We start from the raw sequence: 24,119 nt of genomic DNA, 5'->3' as shown, positions 1-24,119 counted from the left end.
TTGTGTTTCTAATCCAAATGTACTTCTCTTTATTCAAACCAGGGTAATCACTGGTTAGTGCAAAATGCACCTAAACCTTTTAGCCTGAGGGAAATCTACATCTTAACAAGGCCTCCGTTAACCCCTAACGAAATCCACAGAGGATTCTGAAGAGTTTGAAGCACAGATCTAAATGCTGCACTTCTTAAGTGACTCTGTGCATCTGCACCTGCCTTGTTACCACTTCTATACCATCAGGTAACAAAAGCAAAATACACTCAGTAGATTTCTTCTTTGAACTCCCAGAGTTTCTGGACCAACCCCCCTACTGCTGATGCTAGAAGTAAGGAGGTTGGGACTGACCCTCACTTCCAACGGTGCTAACGGAAACCCTGTTTTAAATTAAAAAATAAGCCAGCATACATAGTAGAAAATTTCTCTTAAAAATTTCACAATCTGTAAATGTATATATTTTTTTCTTTAAACATAAAAGTTTACAATATACGGTAAAACAAAGGCTCAGGAAAAATAATTTCAAAAAAAAGAAACCTGAAGTTTTGAATTAAAGCTGAAGACATTTTTAAAACCCTGTAGTTTGAACCAGTGACATTTTCTTTATTTGTGCTGATGGGTTAGAGAAAGGAAAATATTTAAAAACTGCAGTCCAAACACCCACAGCTTTGCCTTCAGAAGCCACCTTCCCCCTCCCCCTCCCCCCCCCTCCAAATGTTGTTAAGGTTTTTCTCCATCAAGTATGTGATTGTCACAAGTTCAGAAGTCTGGGATGCTCGGGTTCAGCTGGTATCAGATATCCCGCTGTGGACAGAATTCCCTGATTGCCAGCATGTGCTAGCGTCTGTAGGGGTGGAATCCTTGCACATTATGGTTCTGTCCTCGTCCAAAACCACTTCCTCCTGCAGGTGGGCCACTGGATGGTGGCACCGAGGGGCCTCCATAGGAGGGGGGTTGCTGGCTGGGATCGGAGAAACCTTGCCCAAAACCACTCAATTCTTGTCCATAACCTGGGAAAAAAGGGGAAAAGCCTGCAGTGAGCTTCTGTTACAATCCAGACTCAAGGACAGAGGCGCAGCACCAATAGTAGGCGCAAAAAAATGATGCCACACATACTAAAGCATAGCTTAATAAATATACACAGATGTGTTGGGCTAATACTTTGAGATAACAACAGCTGCTTTTAGTTCTGATCAGCTATCTGATTTACATACAGAGAGCACAGGTAATGAAGAGAGGGGACTGAATGGGTCAACAGGCATAGTGGTTTTCACCCCATATTAAATCTTACCCAAGCTGGTAGCGACCTAACTGTCATCCTACTGCTGTTCAGAGGTGCATGTAAAGTGGGATGGTGGTTTCTGTCATTCCCTTGTGAATAGTTCTTAGCAAGACTTCCATCCTATCCGCTTCAGCAGAGGCAGAGAAGATTAACAGGGAAACATTTTACTTTCTGATCATTTTGTAGTTACTATAGCTGTTAGTAAGCACCCCAGGTGATTACTGGAAGTAGCTGGTAAATATGTTGCCTGGACTGTAAATAATCGGTTTTGCTGCTTCCCCATATAACCAAAACTTCCTTTGCTGAAAAGACACCTAAGTGAACAAAAACCTAAGGAACTTGGTTTAAAGGGAATTTAAGTCCTGAGCTCTGACTGATTAGTTGATTAAAAAAAAAAAAAAAAATCAAGCTGACAGTGTTCTTTGTAAAAGGCTTGAGACTGAACTCAAGGCTCAGCTACAGGCAAATTGGCAGAGCAGAATCAGGAAGATTGTTACCGCTGCTGTTGCACACCTTACGTGGTTAAAAGGAACATTTCAGCCTCAAGTTGCCGTCAAAATCCAACACCTTTCCTTAACATTACCTTTCTACACAGGACAAGCTGAAATAAGGAAACTTTGTGGCAAGTTTTTTTGTTTTTTTTCTTAAAAGCAGTTCAAAAACAGCAAAGCTGCTTCATTATCCACTCTGTGGCCAATACTTCCAATGCAGCAAAAGCAAACAGGTAAGCAGTAAGCCATCTTCAATACACCCAGGCACTGAACACTGACAGATACATTAGTCTAATTGGTTTTCCTCTATTTACTCACTAGTTCTCAGTCTAGAAGTGAGGTGTCCCTCAGTGAAACTCTGCATTCACTTATCATGCACTGAATTACAGGATACGCTGGGAACTCCCTTTCTTTCCAAGAACAGAGAAAGGTAACTATGGAACCAAGAGACTTCTGCCTCCTGCCCAGTCTTCCTCCTGCCTGGATGAGGCTGTGACCTTCATTCTGCAACATAATCTGTAGCTGAGGTCAGAGATTCAGGAGCAATACATTTCAAGCAAGCAGGATGAGAAAAGACCCATACCCCCTTTCAATTTGGGGGCATGAACTAATTCCTAGAAGCAAACTGATGTGTAGCAAGAGTCCCTTACTTTAAGAAGCCTAAATAGAATATTTCCATAACTAAAATACAGCTGTTGGTCATTAAAATAGCATCACTGGGAGGCTCCACTATGCAAGACGTCATTGGTGAGAATCCTAATTACTCAGTACAGTTTGACAATCCCACTTCTTTTTGCAGGGTTAAGGCAGGTTTAACTCTACTAATCCAAAGCAACAAAGTCTCTTAGCATTTCAGTCACAAGCTCTGCCTGTCTCACAGGACTTACTACCTCTAATGAGTTCTACAATACATTTATCATGGACTTCCCCTCGTGAAGACTGGCTGAAGCTGCTAATTCAGCCCTTTTTTCCACACAAAGATCATCCACTAAAAAAGGCAATTTAAATGTTCTGCTCAAGGGATGGGGCTCAGAGCAAAGGAAACTACATTTCCCTAACGCTGCGGCTTGCGCTGAGAAAACCTCATGTCTGCCTATTTGTTTGCCACTATCAAATCTTAAATTAGCAGCCAATGCATTTAAATACATTTCTCTTGCCCTGTTCTCTCCACCAATGCCTAGCATAGCAATCAGCCTGCACTGGCACTTTCAATGGTGACACACAGTTGATTCACAACTTCTGCGTGCCCTGGTTTCCAAGTTGTGCCAATAGTAGCAAGGGATATTTGCTGTATTGCTTAGGAAAACTCACTTCAATTGGATAATAAAACAAACCAAGACTTGCCAGTGTAACATCTTGGGAAATGAACAGCAGAATAATTGATGAATGTTTGCTTAAGCCAGCTAATAGATGTGTAAGCTAGATCACCCTTGAACCAGCAAAACCAAACATCTTCCCCACCCTCTTAAAGAGAAGAGACCCTGCAAGAAACACAATTAATTTCCCAAATGCAGATAAAGTAAGAGCATTGGTTGTAAATAGGCTCCACCTACCTAGGATCTCTCACTGCTCAGCCTGACCATAAGAGTGTAAACAAAGTATTGGCGCGTAGCCTGAAGGGTCTTGAGAATAGGTACCCAGCCCTAGTAAGAAATGAGGAGACCAGGGTGACGAACCCCAAGAGAGCCCTGTACAGAGATAATTTTTGAGGGTCAGGGAGACATAGCCCCGTTAGTGTTTAATTTACCAGAGTGTTCACATTTACCCTAACTGTAAACATAGCCATATTTACGATGCTGTCAAGCCAGGATGGATTTTTAAATGCCACAATGATTAAATACTTCCATGTTTCCTTAAAAGTTTATGAACTCTATGCATTAAGTGAATACATGCAGAACTGGTCCACTGCATTTGTACAGTAATACTACAAACTAATTTGCAAATGACACCCGAAGTGCTCTTTATAAAGTGTATACATAACTCCGTAAGCACGTAAGAGATCGACAACTTTGGTGGTAATATACTATACTGAATACTTCTAGCCATATTTGCATATACTGAGAGTGCAGTCTTGCATGTAAGTAGTTTGCTTTCTAGCATGAACCTATGAGAGACTCATTCTTCTAATGCATTTAACTAACACCTGTAAGCCTTTCCACCTTCCCCCACCCCAATTAATACCCCAAGACTATCTAAAACCAGTTTTTAAGAAATTTCCTTGAGAAATGCCTACCTGGCACTACATAAAATGCTACAGTACTGCATGCGTCTGGCACGAGAACTCAAATAACCCTCACAGTTCTGTTTTCAAGGTAAATAATTTAAGATTTTTTAAATGGTATTTGGAGACTGCTGATTAAAAAGTCTGGCAGCAGGGATATTATCTGCAAATTTCCCAGGACAGAACGTTCTGATCAACTGTGCTGTCAATGTTAATACAAATATTTCAAGAGCCAAGCTTAATTATGTAAATTTGAATGCATCAGATTCTATTCTTAAGCATCCTCCTTTTATGGGTATGTTTCTGGCAAGGTAAAATCATCTACCTGAAGTCAGAGGGGATAGAACTACTACTTTTTGTGCCCAGCTACTGAGTCTGATACAACCCAGCTTAGGACCACCACTTTGGAGAACTATCCTCTTTTACATGTCAAGAACCAATAAAAGGATGATTCTCCTGGAATTTGTGCTTAGCACCTACTCCATAATGAACCACTTCTGAAGGTGTTTTAAAACAGGGGTGGCAGGACATGCATAAGCACGCTGGGGTGAAGTGATTATAATGCAGGGACAGAGTTAACATCCTTGATCTTTAGGCCTTTCTCATAAAAAATGCTGCTTCAGCAGCTACAAGTAAGCCCCAGAAGGCATAATCCTCCCACCATAAACAGTTAAATAAGCAGTGCTGCTCCCAGAAAGTTTGGGTGGAAAGGCAAGAAACCTCTTTCCTGATCCCCACAAGAATGCAACTTTCAGCTAGCAGCACAAATATCTGACTACAAATTTTCTGCAGTATCGCAGCCTACCTAGAGAAAAGTGATTTTGCAGCTTTTAAACTATCGTTACTTGCGGCAGTCATCTCTAGAGACTGATTAAGCATCAACTATGCATGTCTTTTTTTATTTTAAAAATAACTGTTAGCTTCTTCAAGTCTTAACAGGAAGAAAAACGAACACGCAGGCCAGGTGTAGCAAGACACCTCCACTGTCATTCTTTCAGTCAACTCCCTTCTTACTCTTCAAATGCAGATACTACTTCTAAATATTATTATTCTCCAACCAAAGCAGAGACAGCTAAACAGAAGGAAGCAAACTACTGAGAGCAGCATGACACTTAAACAAAGAGGGTTTCAAACAGAACTTCTGGAGTGCAAATGGTGGCTTTATCCCATCAGTGCACTGATCCCTACTAGGGGACTCAGGAAACGGGCAGTGCCTTAAAGCTGGCGAAAGGAATAATACTGCAATATCAGAATACTGGGCGTTTTTGGAATCCCCACCCCGCCCCCCAAGAGCCAAGCTGGCACTGTTACCATTAGTACAAATGCCTTCAGCATTAACGCACTGGTCCTGGACACTGACTTGTCACCAAGGCACTATGAATAAAAGGAAAGCAGAATGTGAAGGATGGAGGGGGACGGTGCTGTTCTGAGTACAGTTGACATGCAGTTACTTACCAAACTGACTATAAGGGAATTCTGGCTGAGCAGTTGGGGGTTTGCTCATATCCTGAGTTGTCTGAGATGGTGGTGGTGGTGGTGGGAAAGCTAGTGGTGTTGCCCCAGGAGTGGCAGGAGGAGGGGGCACTCCAGGAGGGGCAAACTGATCTGGTGGAGGAGGTGGGGCACCATATCCAAAACCTGAAATCAGAGGCAGAGTATAAACATGGTGAAATTAAGAGGCCAAATCTACACAGGGCCTGGACTTTTTTTTTTTATTTGCGTCACAGCACAACTTTACATAGTTACAAAACCCTCTGGGTTGTACTGGGATAAGACAGTACTATTTGTTGCCTGCAGATGGACCCAAATTAGTTTGGTCTCTTTTGATGCTCATCATCTTATGCTCAGCTAAAACAGCCAATGTTTAAGAGTTGCAAAATCTTATACTGTGTGCGCTACAGACACAACTATAAAAATCTCACTTAGGAAAAGGAAGCCTTGGGAAAAGTGAGTGTGGGGAAGAGTCATGGCAAGATAGTCCTCCAGAATGCCTTTATCCAACCAAGTTATGAGACTGCCCAAATTCCATGGCTACAACTTCTTCAAAGCACAAGAATCAGAACGGGCACATGATGGCTGCTCAAGGGAAGCTGGACGCTTGAGTACATTTGTATGCCAGGTTGTTTTTAATCAGGATTTTCAAAAGGAGCTCAAATCCCACATACAACTCATGGAATTTGTGCCTTAAAATTCTTTGGAAAGCTCAACTTAAAATTATTACTAACTTTACCTTTTGCAACCATAGAGACGTGAAAAGTAGAAATCCACACTGAATTTAAGTGTTCCCGATACAACAGAACACAGATTTCAACAGTTACAGAATTCAAGGGTATTGTTAATGTGATCAGAACAGATGGAAACAAAAGGCCACAAGTAACGGAAAGATACTGGGCTTTAGCTGTAGGATAAAATATCTGCATATTCTCAACTGGCTCAAATGAAGAAAACTCCAGTAAATTCAGAGGAAGGCAGGAACCGGACACAACAGGAGTAAAACCCAGTCTTGTGTTCAGCACCACACCCCCGGATCAAAACTCAGAGGACACTTACTAAAAGGTGGAGGGGTGCCATAGCCCTGCGGAAATCCTTGTGGGGGTGGGAATCCTCCAGGAGGTGTAGAAACTATGTATGAGGTAAATGGTGGAGGAGGAGGGGGGGCTCCTCTTCCTGGAGGAGGCGGTCCATACCCACCTAGAAAATCCAGTAAGACTCGTGAGAACAAGGTGATATGAACAGGAAAGGCAACCTTTAGATCTAACCCAAACATGCAGCATGCACTCTTCTTGGGAAGGAACCATCTAAACCTTGCACTCTTTGGATGCTGACTTGGAGAAATGGTGCTCTCCAGCCATTCCTCCCCCCTCCGCACCCCTGGCAAACCCCAAGCATAAGCAATGCAATCCCACAAGGCCAAATCCCAGTGCATTTCCATTATCAGCAATGAAGCATTCTGCTCCCAGCATTGTAGTTAAGAAAACTAATTTCTTCCAATGAAGATCAAGTTTTCAAAGGCTTTGAGGAACTACAGTTCAGAAACCTTTATATCCCCACAGGTTCTTACTTAAACAGCAATTCCTATGCTCGCCCACTAGGATTTTTTCTACAATTTACAGCCAGCACTCACACCCTAGCACCTACTTACCAATTGCCTGGCCAGCTGGCACCCACATGCCTGAAACAATCAAACAAAAAAGGTAGTTTATGCACTTATATGCTTGAATTGTCCTATAAAAGCATGTTGTCAAATTATGAAAAACAAACCAAAACAAGAAAAATCCTGTAGCATTTCTTGTATTGGCTATTTATTGATTCTACAAAGCAGTAAGCCCATTAGTCTTAACACTCCAAAAATATTCACCGTTTAAACAGAAAAGATGCACTCGTCTCAAAAATACGCTTTATAAAACTACCTAAAAACACTCATGTTTTGAATCCAAGCCTAATGAAGCAGTTCATCAGTCATCTCCTTCAAGGGTGTTATAATTGGAGATGAGTTCATTTTCTACTGACTGCTGTGCTCAGGTATAAAAGTTAATGCATTAACAGTTCCACAGATTGGCTGTGACTATACCTTTCCCCTACAAGTAACCGAGATGAAAGTGGCCTGGTTCCCCAATTTGTGAAGCTGCGGATTAGCACACGCGTGCAGAATGTCAAAGCCTCAGGTGCAGCTTTCAAGTTAATAAGCACCATGGGGAAACCATGAGCCATCCTTAGGGGACATTATCTATTGTAGTGATGCTGCACCCTTTCCCTAAGATAAATCCTTTCTTCAATATCTGAAGGCAGGCAGGCGATATTCTGTCAGATGCGACTCAATTATACAACCTCATTTCTTCATGTGGCATCAAAACATCTTTCAATGAACCCAGTGCACTGATTCCATCTCCAAAATCTCAGGTTCTCTTATGACAATCAAAACTAAAACACGGATCTGCCCCTACCAGCCCTGAAGGATTCAAGTTGAATCAAGAAAATTATATGCAGTAAGTGCTCCCCTGCACCATCACTAACGACTAACCCCACAGCTGCTTGTTACGTTCCCAGGCTATGCTAATGAAATATGAAGACACAAGACAGCCTGTTTTCCTTTCATCCCTTTGACATTTTACTTGTAATTTCCTCTGCAACTCATTTCAAACCTCATCTTTGAAAAATGTGTGTTCCATAAATATTTTTAATCAGGGTCCCCACAGCTCTCACTCCCACAGCCACTGAATCCTGGAGCTCTCCTCTGCTCCTCCACAATAGGAAAAGGGAACATGCTGATTAGTTAGGTGTGGGGAAAGGCACACACTACAAGATGGAAAAAAAAAAAAGAGAGTAAAAGGAAATCACAACACTGATCTCCAGGCAGCCAGGCCAGGGGGCAACAACAACAACAAAAATATATTATATATATATTCTGGAGGAAAACTTAAGGACAACACACCAAGCAGAATGAGAAAAAAAATAGACTGCACTTCTACTTAAAAGTCATGACACCAATGGTGTTGATTCATCTAGAGCAATCACTAATGAGATGCCATCTTTTCAAACAATGGAAACAATCTGCAGTTTCCAACACTGTACAAGTAATGACTCAACTTGGGTCATGTCAAATGCAAAAGGAACAGGTACCTTGGGGACTATATCCTTGCTGCCAAGTAGGAGGGGGTTGTCCTGCCCAGCCATTGGCAGCACTTGGCATGATCCGGCTTCCCCACTGGCTGGTACTTGCCGGCCCCGGAGTCTGGCTCTTGCTGTCCCGAGGTTCTGCACGTTTCACCTCCACCTAAACAAACAGATTTGCCATTTAGGAGAGATGATGTTGGTTAATATACCCCCCTTCCCTTCACACACACCCTTATTTACACTTAAGACTACACTTAGCACCTTACAACTTATGTCTAAGTACTTAATTATAAAACTTACTTAAGGCCAGTAATTTAAATAAAAAAATGTTTCTCAGGTACAATAGATGCAACCGCAAGACATTACAAGTCCTACATCAACATATATTTAAGCAAAATATGTCCTACAAATTATTTCTGTTCCATTATATTAAAGTAGTCATTTGCTTGCTTTTCTTAAAGCAGCAGTACCCTCTTACAATGGCTCCTTGCTCAAAATGTAGGGGACAAAATTTGTAGCTTCAGCTTTGGATCACCCTAAATGCTCACTACAAGATTTAAGATGACAATGCTTTTAGCAAAGGTGTTCCTTCCAGAAGCAAAGAGTTCACTCTGAAAAAGGGTACTAATGCTTTAATCATTCAAGGATGTTTGGGGTTTCATTTGGAAGTTCAAGAGTTTAAACCCACCCCATTTACCTTCAATTGCTATTTCAGCTCTGCTCATACCTGAGAAACACAAGCTTGATTTTTTTTTAATTTGCTTTTTCTTTTTTTCTTTCTTTTTTTTTTTTTTTGGTTTTATTTTTTTTTAATAGGTTTATTTAAATGTCTAATGGAAGATAAGGACTTACCTTCCCCAGGCTAACGCTTAAAGAATCTCAATTAACTCAAACAATGTCAGAGGGAATGGATGTGATAAGAGAATCTTACATTACATCTAACAAAAAAGTAAACAAACATGCAAGTAATAAAAATGGACAGTTGAGTCAATAAGAAGCAAATCTTCATACTGTGTTAAGTCAGTGACAAAAGCCCTCCCATTTTTAAAACTGTTAATAATCCACAGTGCTTAACTTATTTTATTTAAAGATAAAATGTCCTAGTTCAAGCCATCAAATAAGTGCATTTGACCTACTTAAAAATAAGCTTCACATTCCATATAAACCTCTCAAAAAAAAACCTAGTCCCTGATTTAATGAAATAGTCCCAGCACTCATGCATGCTGAATTAAAGTCTTTTTTATTTTATGATTAATTTTAATGGGTGCCAGAGTACAAAGAAAATAAATCTCAATCATCAATGGGCCTGAGTAGTATGGAAAATAAAGTATTCAGAATTCTTACTGCTATGTCTTAAAAGCCATTCATGTCAGAGAACAAACAGGAAATAGGCACAGCACAAGGACAAAGACCCCCCCCCTCCCAGTCTTCTGCAGATGCCCCAAGGACATTATACATGATGGTAACCAAATCTCTGTCAGCTGAAGGCCCTTCTAGAGGGGAACCAAGGGAATTTTTCAAAGAACTCAAATTAATGAGTCTTAACACATTTTCCTTAAGGGGATTCAGTAACTGCTTACAAAAGCAAAGTCCTCTTTGCAATTTTAAGTTTTCCCACTTTCTAATAGCAACATATGGATGCAGATTCACTTTAGAGCTACAATATAATTACCATGAAGGGACAGATAGTATTCTGAAAGCTTAAAGTGGTTATTAATAATCAATGAAGGGGTGGGACATCCAGGGTTACATTCATCAAAGCAGCAGGGCTTCATTAATGTTCCAACCGGCCTTTGCAAGTCTGGCCATTGCTAGCCTGGCAACTGAGATATCCTAATAACTGAGAGCCCGAGACCTTCCAAGGCCAAAATTATAGCTATACCGAAACCAAAAGAAATGACTGGCTACATTTATTTTGTGCCTGCACAGCTGCGTATTTTTTGTTTTTTAAGACCTTAACATTCTTTGGTTTGAAACTTGTTCAAGAGCCATTTGAGAAGAGACTATTTAAAGTGGCACCACCTATAAGTGGCAATTGAAAGATCTCAAAACACAGAGCACCAAGAGGTGGTGGCACTTTAAAGAGGGGTTCTTTAGATTCACACATCCATTGAAAGCGTTCTAGCATCCTTTTTTGGTGTTCACAGTTAACCTTCTGCCTTTGATCTGGGCTCTAATTTAAGCAGTTCTTCCAATTTTAAGGAAATATCAAAGAGCAATGTACATGCAAAGAATACATGTGTGTTTATTAACTCCCATGAGTAGCTGTACCGACTTTAAATGAGATTCTTCAGCTACTCATAGGAGGAAAAAAAGTTGCATGCATTCATATTTGCAAGATCGGGGCAAAAAAAACAGAGTCACAAAGATTTGGGACTTAACTCCAACTCACTGGCAAACAGTTCTCCCCCTCCCTGCCCCCTCAGAGACTAGTCTACAGGAACAGAATGCCTAAAAATAATTAAGATACCAAAAATGTTTTAAATTGTTCACTAATCACTAGTTTAAAACATAATAGTGCTCACATACTGTTAAGCAAGTAAATGCCTGAAATAACCAAGCTGTAGAAATCTTGTCAATTCAAAGTGGGAATATGTTTCAGATAAAGAAACATGATGATATAACTTCATAGGAAGTTTCTTTGGGGCACTTTTCACTATAAAGTTCCAATGGCCTAACACGTGTTTTACAATTCAGGACAAACTCAAAATCTTTAACAATTTTACCTTTACCAATTTTAAAAAAATATTTTTAACTACATCCATCGAAGCAGAGTTTACTGGTTAATTTTAAAACGCCCCTTTTTTTAGAAACTGCAATGGGTATAACTTTAGATTTCAGAATCTCTCAGGAACTATAAATTCCTCCTACTTTCTCTTTCCACAGGTGAACCCATGTTCACATCTGAATAATATAATCAAAACAAAGAGTCCCTCACCTACCAAACCTTCATGTGCTGACAACACAGTATGAAGATGAAACAACCAGAGGTCACTTAACTGCATTGTGGTTAAATACTATATATAGATATATATAGAGTATGTGGTTTGTATCAAAGTTTCACAGTAAGTGACCCAATTTTTTAAAAAAACCAATCCTTCATGACGTTTTTTTGTATTTTTTGTTCAATTTTAGGATTATGAAAGCAGATCCCTGCAAAGTACCTCCAAATTTAAATATTAAATATTCACATCTGAAGGAGTGGTATCTTAAACCAAGCCTTAGCCAGCTGAGAGATTTCACTGGAATCCTCATTTGCAAGCATGTGGGAGCTAAGACTAACCTCTGGCAAACATCACGCACTCATGCAGCGGTGCTCAAAAGGTGATTATTCAGCTATTCAATTTAGTCAGACAGAAGTTCTGGTCCAGTGGAGCAGATCACTATTTTTGTGATGTGCAAAGGCCAAATCTGAGCTGTTCACTAACTTACATAAACACTTGGGCCTCTGAAGCCCATTTCCTTCCCATGGGACAGTCAAGCAAGTCAATGAAAAATTGAGTTCCTTTCCTATCTATTATTTTATGCATGAAGTCCTTTCCTATTATTTTATGCATCATCATGGACAAAGCCTCGAATCTGGATTTTTCACGTTAAGATCCCCCTTACTCATAAATGACCCATTCTGCTCACCAGTGAAATTGCCAGGTGCCCAAGACTTGGTTTTGTCTTAAGGTAAAATAAAACTACAACTACACACTTTTTTGCCCATGATGTCGTGAAAATGCATGTTGACAGCCTGGTCCACTGATTGTTCGTCCTCGAAAGTAATAAATCCAAAACCTAGCCAACGACGAAGAGTGAATCAAGGTAGCAGGGTGTTGTGACACAAAACAGGATGATGAACAGTATTAGGGGCGGACCAAGGGTTCAAGCAGGGGTTTCAGATAACCAAGGCTTGTGTTACATCATCAAAATCGGTCCTCTGAGAAAAGTGCAGTGGGTACTTTCCTGTAGAATCGGGCAATGAATGCCTCATCTTGGTTCTGTACACGCAACATTACAACTTGAACACATTCAAATGTTTTAGGTCCTTCCATTTAATCCATCCATCAAGGTGAAGAGGAAAAAAACCTGCTAGAGCAAGTCTTTAATGTTACTGTATCACACCATTAAAAACAATGCTTGTGGGACAGCAGGTTAAAATGAGGCAGCTTTACTCTTTTCCTTGATCAAGGATTAGGACCCCAGATGAAACCTATACTCTTCCCTATTATCAACCCTACAAAGTATTTTCCCCCAACTTAGTACTTGTTTTCCTGGAAAATAGTAAACCCTAAACATGGAAGTAAAGTTTTTACATGTAGCTGTTGAAGCACTAACAAGTTGACCGTTCCATGGGTAAAAAAAAAAAAAAAGCTCCAGAAAGTAACATCCCAAGTTCATGATTCTCAAACTTTTCACACTTTCACAAAGAGCACCTCAAAAGTTGCCCCCTCCAAAATGGCATTCCTATGGGAATCACTGCAGCTGTTACACCCAAGAGTACTTCTTCAATATTGTGACATTCTATCTGAATGACACTGCTTGTCTCTGATTTTTCATCTCACCTCTCCCCAACCTGTTCCACCGCTAGCTTCCTGTCTACTTATGCTCCCACCCCACACCTTTTTGGGACTTCTTCGCTACTTGAGGCTCTAGGTCCCCGAGGGTGGTTCATTTCTTCCCTTCCTCTACAATGGCCTTTTAATGAAGGCAGCTCAGATGCATCCTGTTGCTTCTACAGGCAACAGGCTTCTGATGCCTGCAAGAGCAGCTGGAAGTGAACCAGGGCCACTAACATGACCCAAGAGCTCCCTGCAGCCAGTCTGAGAACCACTGCACTGAGGCTGTAGCTGCTGACACGGTCAAGTGGCAAAATCGTGGTTAATTCCACAGAAGGATGGAGCTGGTCCATGCCATCAACCACTCATTGTTGGTATAACAACCAAAACCCAGGACAGGTATAATGCATGCAGTATATAAAATCCTGCCATTCTTTGGATTACTAGCTGAGGGGTACAGCATTAAAGTTAAGAAAAAAAAGGTGTGGAATCAAAAGCATATGGAACATGGATGCATTGCTGCTTTTCTGAAACCCAAGATTTCCCCCTTGGTTTGCATTTTGCTTTGCAGCTAGTGCTGACAGCAGCCATATATTGCTCTAAAGCGTTAAACAGAAATACAGTATCTATAACAGTTAGTGTCTCTCTAAGCTTATCCAACTGGGTTGGGTAAGCCCAAAGAGGCCTATTGTAGAGAAGGTGTATATATAAAATACACAAAGATACAGGCCAAAATAGATTGCAGCAGGTCAAATTCTGCTGTCAGCAACAAGAGCAAAAGACATCACTAAAATAAAATTAAAATAAAGAGGAAAAAACTTTTAGCATTTCCCACACACAAGAGACTGGCAGTATAAACGAAGTTTTGTTGGTCTGTGATGAAAGCAGCCTCAAAGCTGAGGGCAGCATTTCATCACAATATATTTGTCTGAAGTTAACTGGAATTCTTAGGCATTGGTGTGAAGGGAAGAGACACTCGAGTCTGAATTGCACATTTAAATCAGTTTAAAATTAGAGCCTTCCATGTAAGGTGACGAGGGAAAGAAAAAGATGGACATTATGCAGTGAAGGAGACTGCTCTTTTAACTCTGTTCAGAGGATACAAGGGGCAGGGGGAACCAAAAATATATTCAAGAACACAAGTCAAAAGTTTTAAAAGCGACCAAGCACCACACAATAAGCAGCGATTTAAGAACTCAGCATGATTACAGATGACAACACACTCCAGGAAGAAATGGGATCCATCACAAAAATTGAAAATTAAAGTGATAGAACAAATCTTCCAATATTCAACCTTTTTGAAGACAGGGATTTACCAACAGAGTAGAGATTAGCAAAATGTGTTTAAGACAGAATCCAGGGGGGATGAGAGAACAGGGCTGTGAAACTGGATTGCAGCCAGCAAAAAGAAACCAAACACAGTAAAAACCTGTGAACTACTTAAAAAGTTACTGGTTTAGTTAGGGACAGAAAGCATGAAAGCTAAGATCATGACAAACAGAGCAAATGTTTCTTTTAGGAAGTATTAATGCCAGCTAGATTTGCACTTCAGAAAAGATTTTAATAAGTGCTGCACAAAAGAGAGACAACTTCACAGGTAAGTACAGAACCACCAGCAAGTTAAGACCAGGCTTGGATACTGAAAACCCAAGGCTAGATCCTGAGAAGTTGGACAACTGTGATTCACATGAGCTGAGGATCTAGTCCCTAGTGTTCTTGTAAGCAGTTTGAAGTGGAAGTAGTCGAGTGCCACAGGGATTAATAGCAGAGCCAATTTTGCCTTCTGGTTTGGTGAACTGACAACACGGCATGCATTAGGGGACTTGTACAAAGCATAGAAGGTGGGAAAGCGATAGCAGGAAGGCAAAATTCAGAGAAAAGTGGATGGAAAAAGAATATTACAGGTTAGTGACCTTCTGCAAGCCATTGTACAGCAAGTTTATGTAATGAGTCAAAAGACCAAGTGTAAAGCTCCAATAGCATTTTCCATGAAAGAATGCCAAGTAAGAAAAGCAGCAAGAGTAAAATGTTCCAGATGTATTTTCAATACTCCTTATTATAAACTGAAGTTTGCCTAGCATTTTCCAAGGGTTTAATGAGGCCATGTATGGAGTCTATCAGCAGGTTTCATGATAGGATGTGACAAGATTACAGAAATGAAGGACAAAAACAAAATCAGAAACCAGAACAATGATTGGAATTGGGTATTTCATTAGCATTAAAAAGTTGGAGAAATGAAAAGATGGAGTATTGTGGGAACATAACCATGACAGAGATTCCTGGGCTTTCAGCAATACCATGCCTTTTGTCTGTGCTTTACCCTACAACTTTGTGGGTAGGTTGGACGCCTTTTTTTTTTCCCCCTCTTTTTTAATACAACTTTAAGCAGAGGAGCCATCGATTTAGACCAGCCATGATTATGACATGAGTTACTCAGAGACTGAAATATTTAGCTTAATCTTGCAAAGATGCAGATGATGCAGTAACTACTAAAAGATTTCAGAACTTCAGGCAAGTTTTACCTATGTGCACTTATCTTGGTCTCCAATGTCGCCTCTATTTAAAGTAAGCTGTTCTACAGCCTTTACTGAATGGATGAATTTGTTTTCTAAGTACACAGAACATATCTGTTGCAAGGGAATTAAGAATGAGTTATCAGGAGAAAAAACAAATATATTGAAACTTCGTTTACACTCCAATAAAGACAAAGCCCGTCCCTCCTCTGACTGTGGAACTGGCCTGTACCTCTGTGATAAATTATCACCTAGAAAGAAGAAATCTAAAGAGATATCGTTAATCACAATCAAACAATTCACAGAGAGAAGAGGAAAAAAGAACTTACTTAACATTACTGTACTTTACTATGAAACACTTAAATATGTCACTAAGGATGTATGTCTAAATTAAAAATAAAACTAAGACTTAACAGCTTAATAAATATGAAGTGAAGAATCTCTCTCTTAATAATGAGTCAGAGAAGAAATGAAAGTTCAGATGGCAAACTATTCTCTAGCATGTTTAACATGCTACAAGGTGTTCAGTGCAACTATGCTTCATGAACTTTAATATTGCCTCTAATAATCAACAGAGATGATTGATGCAATGGAAGGTGGATGACATGAACACTTTCATATTTTGACCAAGGGCTACAGACATGCTACAGACGTGCATATTTTTAATCTATTCAGAGTTAGAATCTATTCTGACTCCTTCAAATGTAATGTACCCTCAGGTACAAGGCCTGTTGCCTATTCAAGCACACCCTCTCTCTCAAAGACAATTTCATTTAGTTTCAGAAAAATCAGGGTAGAAGGGCTGAATTTTAAAGTGAAGCCATTTAAACAAAACAAAACACAACATGGATGGGTTCCATTCCAATATCATGTTCAGAGATAAATCAGAACTGGAAGGAGGGAGTGAAAAGCTTCACAAAATAATGCAATTCTAGACTTCAACATACCTTCACGTGAAACAGAAAAAAAAAAAATCTCATGAAATTTTTTTCCCCAATATCTGAAACCACACTTGGTTCAGGTATCGAATTTTGTTCAACTAAGAACCAGAACAAAATGAACATGAAACACCTGACTTTAAAAGCAAAGACACCAAATGAAGCAGTGTATGAAAAGCCTATGCTTTTGTAATATTTGTCCAGTGAAACAAATCCTTTCCTGAGGCAGTGTGGGAAGGGGGGGGTGGAAAATCTACCTTTTTTGATGGTGTAAAATAGTTTGCCATCTGACAATAGGAGAGGATGAAGAAATTTCAAGGACAAACTAGATCAGCCTTTACCTCGGGGCCTCTGTTTCTCTGCGTCATAGATCATTACAACTTCAGTGACCTGGAAGAGAGAAGGGAAATTCTAGTAACTATGCTTCCATGGGAGTGTTACAAGCAGCAGTAAGAATAGGCCGGTTTTCAGCACCCAAGCCACAAGGCACAATTAAAGGCTTGATGTAGACATCAGTATTTGTCTGTCTCTATTGCAAAATGCAAATAAACTGCACTGAAGAGCAGTGCTCCCAACTAAAGTCAAATTGATCTCATATGCTCCTAGGGAACTAAAATAGAATCAGACTTCTTAGTAAGAAGAAGAGTGCAATGCACTGTATCCACCACAAGGTTTGTTAACTGTCAAAGTTGCTGAGATGCAAACCATGCCAACAGACTTGAAACAAGGAAATAATTAAATGTTCAACACTGCCTTCATCAGTTCTATTTCTTAACCAAGTACCTTTCCTTCCACAACTTGCACATTTCCTCTGTCATCTTGAACAGATACAGCCTTAATTCCAAATATATTAGGTGATAAGTACAGGACTGCTAAACTTTCTTAAGCTTAGCAGTCCTATATTTACCAGCTAATATATTTGGACAAAAGGTATTTGTACCAAAAAGCTTGCAAAGAAGAATTTTTCCAACAATTTGAGTTGGTCTAATAAAAGATGTCAGATTTACCCAAAGAACCTTATCTGCCTGTGTCCTTAGACCAACACAGCTGCAAGCTACACCCCTGAAACTTTCTTAACTCCACTTAATGCAACCTTAGACAGGCTTCTATTTTACTGTGGAGTACGGTCAGTTGCAAATTGAGGTCTTCAGATTTTTCTAGTGATGTTTTAGAAAAGTTATACCAACGGAGAGCCAACGGCAGCTATGTTTTAAATATGGCAGTAATCATTCCAACCACCCTCCCAACCCCATTTGACGTTCCACGTTGTAGTGCTTTAGAGGAAAGCAGGATTAGGATTTCCAGAAAAGCCTCCGCATATTTATCAGTTACAGGAAAATTAAATTAGCCTCCAACGGGTTATGGGAAAGTTTAAATTGAGACTAAATTGTATAAATTCAATTCCTTTGTTCCACACTATCATCCAGGTTCAAGCACAAGACTCAGCACATCCTTTTCTATTTGCTGCATCCATATTTTTGAATAGGCTAGAGTTTTCAGAGAATCTATAGTCTTTTAGTCCTGTACAACAAACCCTGCATATGCATGTATTGGGTAGTTCTTCTGTATTTCTTTAAGTTGAATGTTTCAACATAAATTTCTTCTTCCCAAGGAATTTTTCAGTAAAAACTGATCACACAAAGAACCCAGGGGCAACTTTTATTTTTATACCAATTTTAAAGGCAACTGATTTGGATTACTTTAAAGATATCCTATATAAAAACAAAAGTAGTCAAAATAGTTTCTGCCCCTAGATTTGTACAACTGTACCCTTGCTTAGAAAAAAACTCCAAAAAACCAAAAACCAAATCAAAAGCCCCTTTCAAATTAACTTAGAACATCACAATTCAAATCACAGTAAACAAATGGTAGTCATACAAATTCTGGTGCCAAATTATGTGGGAAATCCCAGTCACATTTGAGTTTACCGCCACAGACACTCACTCAAAAGGATGCGGTACTGAACTCTGCTGATTATATGTGGCGTCATTTAGGATTGTAAGGCCTCTTGGCAACATGTCAGACTTTTTGACATGCTTGTCCTGGTGGCCTATTTGATACTGCTTTGGCTTGGTTTGAGTCATACCTGCTACAATGGTCATATTAATTCCTAAGCATCTCAGAATCAGAACCTTTTGTGTCTTTTTTCTTAGTCTGTATTTACAGGTACTGGCACCTGTAAGTCTGTGTGTGCTCTCAAATATTCTTCTCAGACAGAAGGAATCTATTTCTGTAAGTCCTTTAATTAATTAGCACAACCACCATTGTTTTAAGAATGCTATGAAGGGTCCCCAAATCCTATATTAAACTTTGAAACACTACTACTTACTTTTAAGGCACTTACACTTAATGGTTGTGGCCTCCTATCTCTGATGGAACTTAACCCTGTATCTCTCAAGCCATCCAGAGGTCAGAACTGGAAAGCCACATGTCTGTGAGGAAGAGCCTTTAGAAATTATGCTCCACAACTGTGGAACACGCTCCCCGTTTTTGTTCGTAACACCCAGCCGTTTGCAGCTTTTCAAACTAAAGAAACATTTGTTAGCTGTTGCTGTTGATAGATTTTCAAAGCGATTTAGTTCCACTCAAAGAAACTGATGAAAACCACTCAAACACCTGAGAGACACGCCAGGGATACTTTCTCCTGTTCACAGAACTCAAAAAAAACCAAACAGGTGATCTAACTGTGGAGAGAATGACAAAAGCAATTTCAAGTCACAGTAATTAATTAACAACCCCTGTGAGTCTCTTTGCTTTTACCATTGTTCTCACCAAGACTGACATCATTAATCTTGAGTTTAATTTAGACTTTCCAAAATATTTTAGTTTACATGTAATACACAAACTCAGCTTTGAATAGTGGTAGCAGTAAGGAGGAGGAAAATAAGTGGCAATAAAAAGTAGGGACAAATATGAAATTAACCAAAAAATACTGAATTGTGTCGCATTCTACAAGCAAATTTAGTAAAGTTTCAAGAAAGGCAATTATATCCAAGAAAAAGTACATAGTAATAATCTAGTCTTTAGAAGTGAAATTCTGGAGGTAAAAGAAAGGACTTTTAAAATAGCAGCATGGAGCTAGTGCTGGATTTTCAAAACAGGGTCAAGATGCTGCAGCCTTCAGTAGTCTCTGTACCTGATGGAGGATGGAGAGCTTCAAAACAAATTCACTGAAACACTGGTCCAAAAATTAACAGATAACTTTCATACCCATTGTGAGGTATGCTCAGGTAACTCCTCAAAGGAGTGCACTAGTCATAATGATACGCAAGTCATAATTAAACTCAAGAGGGTTTATTCCCTTGGAGGAGGGGAAAGAAGAAAGGAAAGCAGCAGGAGACAGGAGACATAGCAAAATAAGTTGTGCACATCAGGGCATGAGACCTTATGACCAATGGCAAGAGAGGCTTCAAGAAAATAAGTGTTCACTACACTATACTACAAAATGCTGCAATACGTTACTATGGCAGTTTATCCAAATTAAAAATCAAATGACAGCTTAATGAAATCAGATAGAAGGAGGGATGGGGGGGAATCATCTTGTAACCAGCCGATGTCTGCCATCATGATGAATGACTCACCACTCCGAATTTCTTGAAGTATTCCCTGAGCTCAGTCTCGCCACAGTTGTGAGGAATCCCACCAACAAAAATTTTATTTGATTTATTGTTATCGCTCCTGGATCCTTTCTGCTAAATCAAGGAGGATAAAATACTGTTAGAACTAGGGAAACATTATACAATAACTTTTCTTCTGCTATTACATGAAAGATGGCTGCTCTAATCCATTTTGCACTCTAAGACTGCACAAAAAGTTATGCTCGTATAGAAGTCCAGGTTTGGAAACTACCCATGCTGTTTCAAGTGAAGGATGTAAATACTCTGAAGAACTGGAGGGCACTGTACTGAAACGATTCTTTTTTCATTTTCAAATTAAAATGAGCCACCAGGACATGCTGGACTGGGACTGTACCTGCAAACGATGCTATTATTTGCATTCTTGAAATGTGAAGAAGCTAGCAATTAAAAGCACAATTTCTGATGTTACAAAAACTCGACTGGGTCAAACACTGAAATGAAGGTGCATGAACATCTGCAGTGGATCTGGCTGATGCTATACCTAGCTATCTATCACAAGGTAGGACTGAACCAAACCAGTTAAAGTTATTTACACCCTACAACAGGTGCCAAGACCTGACAATTATTGGCTTTGTACACAAATTTAAAAAGAGACAAAGAAACCCCACATACACAACCACAAATCAGAATCCAGCTGAACTCAATGCGCTCAGAATAATATCTTTAGCTTTAGACTATTAAGTCAAGGACCCAAGTAAAATAGACTTTATCAGAATAACTATTCCATGGAATTTTACTCTACTGAGGAATTAGAATCACATCTTTCTAAAGATACTGGTGACAAAACACATCACAAAGCTCCAATCAAATGGTTTCTACTTCTGTTTATTCAACAGCAGGTAGGAATTAGGGGAGAACTGTGTGTCAAGTGACTTACAAGCCCACCATCCAGTTTTTTAAAATCATTTTGGTACTAAGGAACCTAGATCACACTGAAAGTCATCTCAAAGTCAGGTTCCCAAGTTACCTTAACACATCTGAAAATGTTATACTTAATTAATCAAAGCATATTCATTCCTGCATCCATTTTACACACAACTTTTAAATCAATCTTTAAGAACATATGGCATGAACAAATCTGTTTCCTCTGAACTTAGCACCTTTTATTCTTAGAACCAGCTGATAAGAAACAATACGACCACTATATTACTTTTATAAAAATTACTGTATGGATATAAACATGAGCCAAAAAATCTATATTATTTTCAAGTAGATATAGCTTAACTATCATACAATTTAATTTTAGGAACTACAGTTCCTTAGAAATGGTTCAATGCATACCTTAAGTGTGAGGTCAAAAAGGGGCTTTCAGCTGAATTAAAAGAGGTAAAAAGATGGTGGCTAAATAATTTTGCTACAGCTGCAAAGATTTTACCCTAGTTTTCCACCGTGGATACTGTATTTTGTATTTCACCAGTGACACTTCCCAAAGGGGGGGGAAGAGAAGTTAGACCAGCTAGCAATTCCAAAATTATGGATATTCTTACAGAACCTCAAATGGAGAATTCAATCACCTTTCAAAATCCATTCCTTCACATAAATGACCATGCACTTGCCAGAAACCACCAACAAATCTACTAAGCTCTCCTTAACAGGAAAGGTGCTGCTTTATAAACATGGATATTACAAAACTTCACCAAATTTAGGGGTATTACGAAAATGCTGAAGCATTTAAATGATAGTTTGACTTTGTTGCCTGCCTATAAAAACAGATGAAAACTCCACTAAATTGACCAATGTAGCCTGCAGTGTGCAAGCTGCCCAACCAAGGTTTTAACTGCATGAGATCCAAAAGGATACCTTACCGGTTAGAGAGAGACTTCCAGGAGATGGAGTGGTATTAAAATTAAACCCAGGGAGAGATACGGTTTAGAAAGAGAAATGTTATGAAAAGCAAAAATTTTTAAAAGCAAGTAACAATCCAGGTCTCTCCTCAGAAAGGTATTTCCTTCTAAGCTTCTTCATTTAAGAAATGTGTATTCAAACAAAATATCTGGTACAAAAACACCCAGTGATTCAAAAGCACAAGCAAAGTTAAAATTAATATTGCCCCTCCCCCACCCCCAACATGCAAAAGTCCTGTTGAGTTGACTGTATCCCTGAAAGTCTTCAGTTCTTCAACTACTGATTTACAACAGCAAGAGAACCAATACCAACACAGTCTCATTTGAAATTTCACAAATCATCCAGTAAAGCCTCTCATTTGTTTGTCTGGCCTTGTAGATGGGGTCTTCGTTATCAATATACCTCCATGCTCAATTTTATTAGGCTCCTGTTAAACATATTTATTTACTTCCATACTGTAGCTTGTCATATACCTAGCAGCAGTCAATTGGTACACCACAATGTTAATATAACCACAGGGATCTTTAAAGAAAGGAATTACAGTCAACAGCTGCAACCTTGGGCAAAAAGATACTTCCTTGTAAACTGAAGTTTGTAAGAAAGGAAACTCTTTTACTTGATAAACATAGCTATTTTTCATCGATAAGCCATCTGGAAAGCAGGCTGAAAGCCAAATGTCTGACTTATTTTAAGCCAGCATTTCTATTTTTTTTTATTCAATTCTAAACAGGGTAAAACTTCAGAATTAGGCAGCATGAATAGAAACTAGAAAAGACAGCAACCATGTGTGGCCTCTAAGCTAGAAACAGATGAGGTGGCATAGTCTGCTGGTCAAGACATGGTTCAGAAAGTAGCCTTTTATCAATACGCTTCAAAGGACATCTCCTTACCCATCCCTCCTTCGGCCGTGTTCTCTCTGGTTGCATTCCTCGAGGTGTACATGGCTTTGGATCAATCTGTAAGATGTCCCAAACTGGTCAGTCAGTGCATGCAGAATTTTCTGCTCCAAAAATGCATTCAAAGCGACTAAAGATACCACTGTTCTTTAACAGACTGCTTTGAATGAAAGTTACCCACAAAATATTAAATTATTTGTCAGTGAATTAAACAAAGCTTGAATCATTCATAGGCCAAGAGCCACCAGGTTTAAAAAAAGAAAAGATTAAGATACATCTTTAAAGTAATTAAAAATGATATGCAATAAAAACACAACCAACAACTTACATTTCGGCCATCTAGAGTATGAGGTCTGCTGGCCAGTACTGTTCCCACACAGTTGGGATCTTTAAATTTGACAAATCCAAATCCTCGAGACTGGTTTGTTGTTTTATCTTTCATTATTACACAGTCTACAACTTCTCCATATTGGGAAAAGTAGCTACGGAGAGTTTCTGTTAAAAAAACATGGTATTAAACAGAACCAGTTACTGTTAATTTTATGAAGTTACATAAGTCACCTTCTCAAATATTAACTTCCTTAAACCTATTCAGCAATACTTGTATTTCCCCCCTGCCCGCCAAGAAGATAGATCAGCCATGTACTGGAAAACATTTTCTTCTTTTACTTTCACAGATGGAAGAAATCAGCGCGGTAAGTTCTCAAAGCAAGGACCCATCTTTTCCTCTTCAACACTTACACTTGAAAAATCAACCGTTCTGAATATGAAACAGCCTAGCCTGCCCTTGCCCAGGAAATAAGATGATAAAATGGCATGAAGGCCATTAGGAGTCAAGAAGTCAAATATGTATTGAGGTTCGTTTATAAAAGCATTACTGTCATTCATTAAAAAACAGCAAGATTGAGGATCAGGACTAAAGACTCCTTCAGCGTCTGCTCTGGGTACCCCTATATTATTTACATTTAGTGATCTAAGGAAATATTAACAACATTTTTCCCTTTTGCAGAGTTTTGGTAAACTGAGAACATATAGCTCACCTTGTGTTGTACTCCAGTCTAGGCCACCCACAAACAACTTTCTGCAATTCAAACAACACACTGCAGTTAAAGTCTGCTGTATTAAATCAATGCCATTTTAAGTATA

The 24,119-nt window shown here is 39.3% G+C and overlaps 1 protein-coding gene across 7 annotated transcripts; it reads right to left on the bottom strand.

Annotated features, from left to right (window-relative positions):
- On the bottom strand, positions 1-24,119 carry DAZAP1 (DAZ associated protein 1). 7 transcript variants are annotated; one of them, XR_002101788.1, is made up of 12 exons: positions 24,014-24,119; positions 23,302-23,468; positions 22,968-23,033; positions 20,176-20,286; positions 16,936-16,984; positions 12,300-12,382; positions 8,606-8,759; positions 7,128-7,157; positions 6,536-6,676; positions 5,441-5,623; positions 5,297-5,359; positions 914-1,001 (listed from the first exon to the last, which is right to left on the bottom strand). XR_002101788.1 is itself a non-coding variant. In XM_019538293.1 (12 exons), the coding sequence occupies exons 2-11, from the start codon at positions 23,413-23,415 to the stop codon at positions 3,328-3,330; spliced, it is 1,056 nt and encodes a 351-aa protein (XP_019393838.1). In that variant the 5' UTR covers positions 23,416-23,468; positions 24,014-24,119; the 3' UTR covers positions 917-1,001; positions 3,318-3,327. The 7 variants fall into 7 exon arrangements, 4 of the variants coding, with proteins under 4 accessions (XP_019393836.1, XP_019393837.1, XP_019393839.1 ...); XM_019538293.1 differs by lacking the exon at positions 5,297-5,359 and adding an exon at positions 3,318-3,452 and having other exon boundaries at positions 917-1,001; XR_002101790.1 differs by lacking the exon at positions 914-1,001 and adding an exon at positions 3,390-3,407.

The sequence above is a fragment of the Crocodylus porosus genome, unplaced genomic scaffold, assembly GCF_001723895.1.
Source record: "Crocodylus porosus isolate Cpor-Errol unplaced genomic scaffold, CroPor_comp1, whole genome shotgun sequence".
NCBI lineage: Eukaryota > Metazoa > Chordata > Crocodylia > Crocodylidae > Crocodylus > Crocodylus porosus.
This window is presented reverse-complemented; position numbering and strand designations above follow the sequence as displayed.

Bases quoted from the DNA above. Each gene is read 5' to 3' on its own strand.
- DAZAP1 (XM_019538291.1), bottom strand. From the start codon at position 23,415: ATGAAAGATAAAACAACAAACCAGTCTCGAGGATTTGGATTTGTCAAA. The intron at 20,287-22,967 runs GTAAGGAGATGT...TCCTTGATTTAG, and splicing joins CACGGCCGAAGGAGGGATGG to CAGAAAGGATCCAGGAGCGA. The intron at 7,158-8,605 runs GTACCTGTTCCT...TGATTGTTTCAG, and splicing joins GCAAGGATATAGTCCCCAAG to GCATGTGGGTGCCAGCTGGC.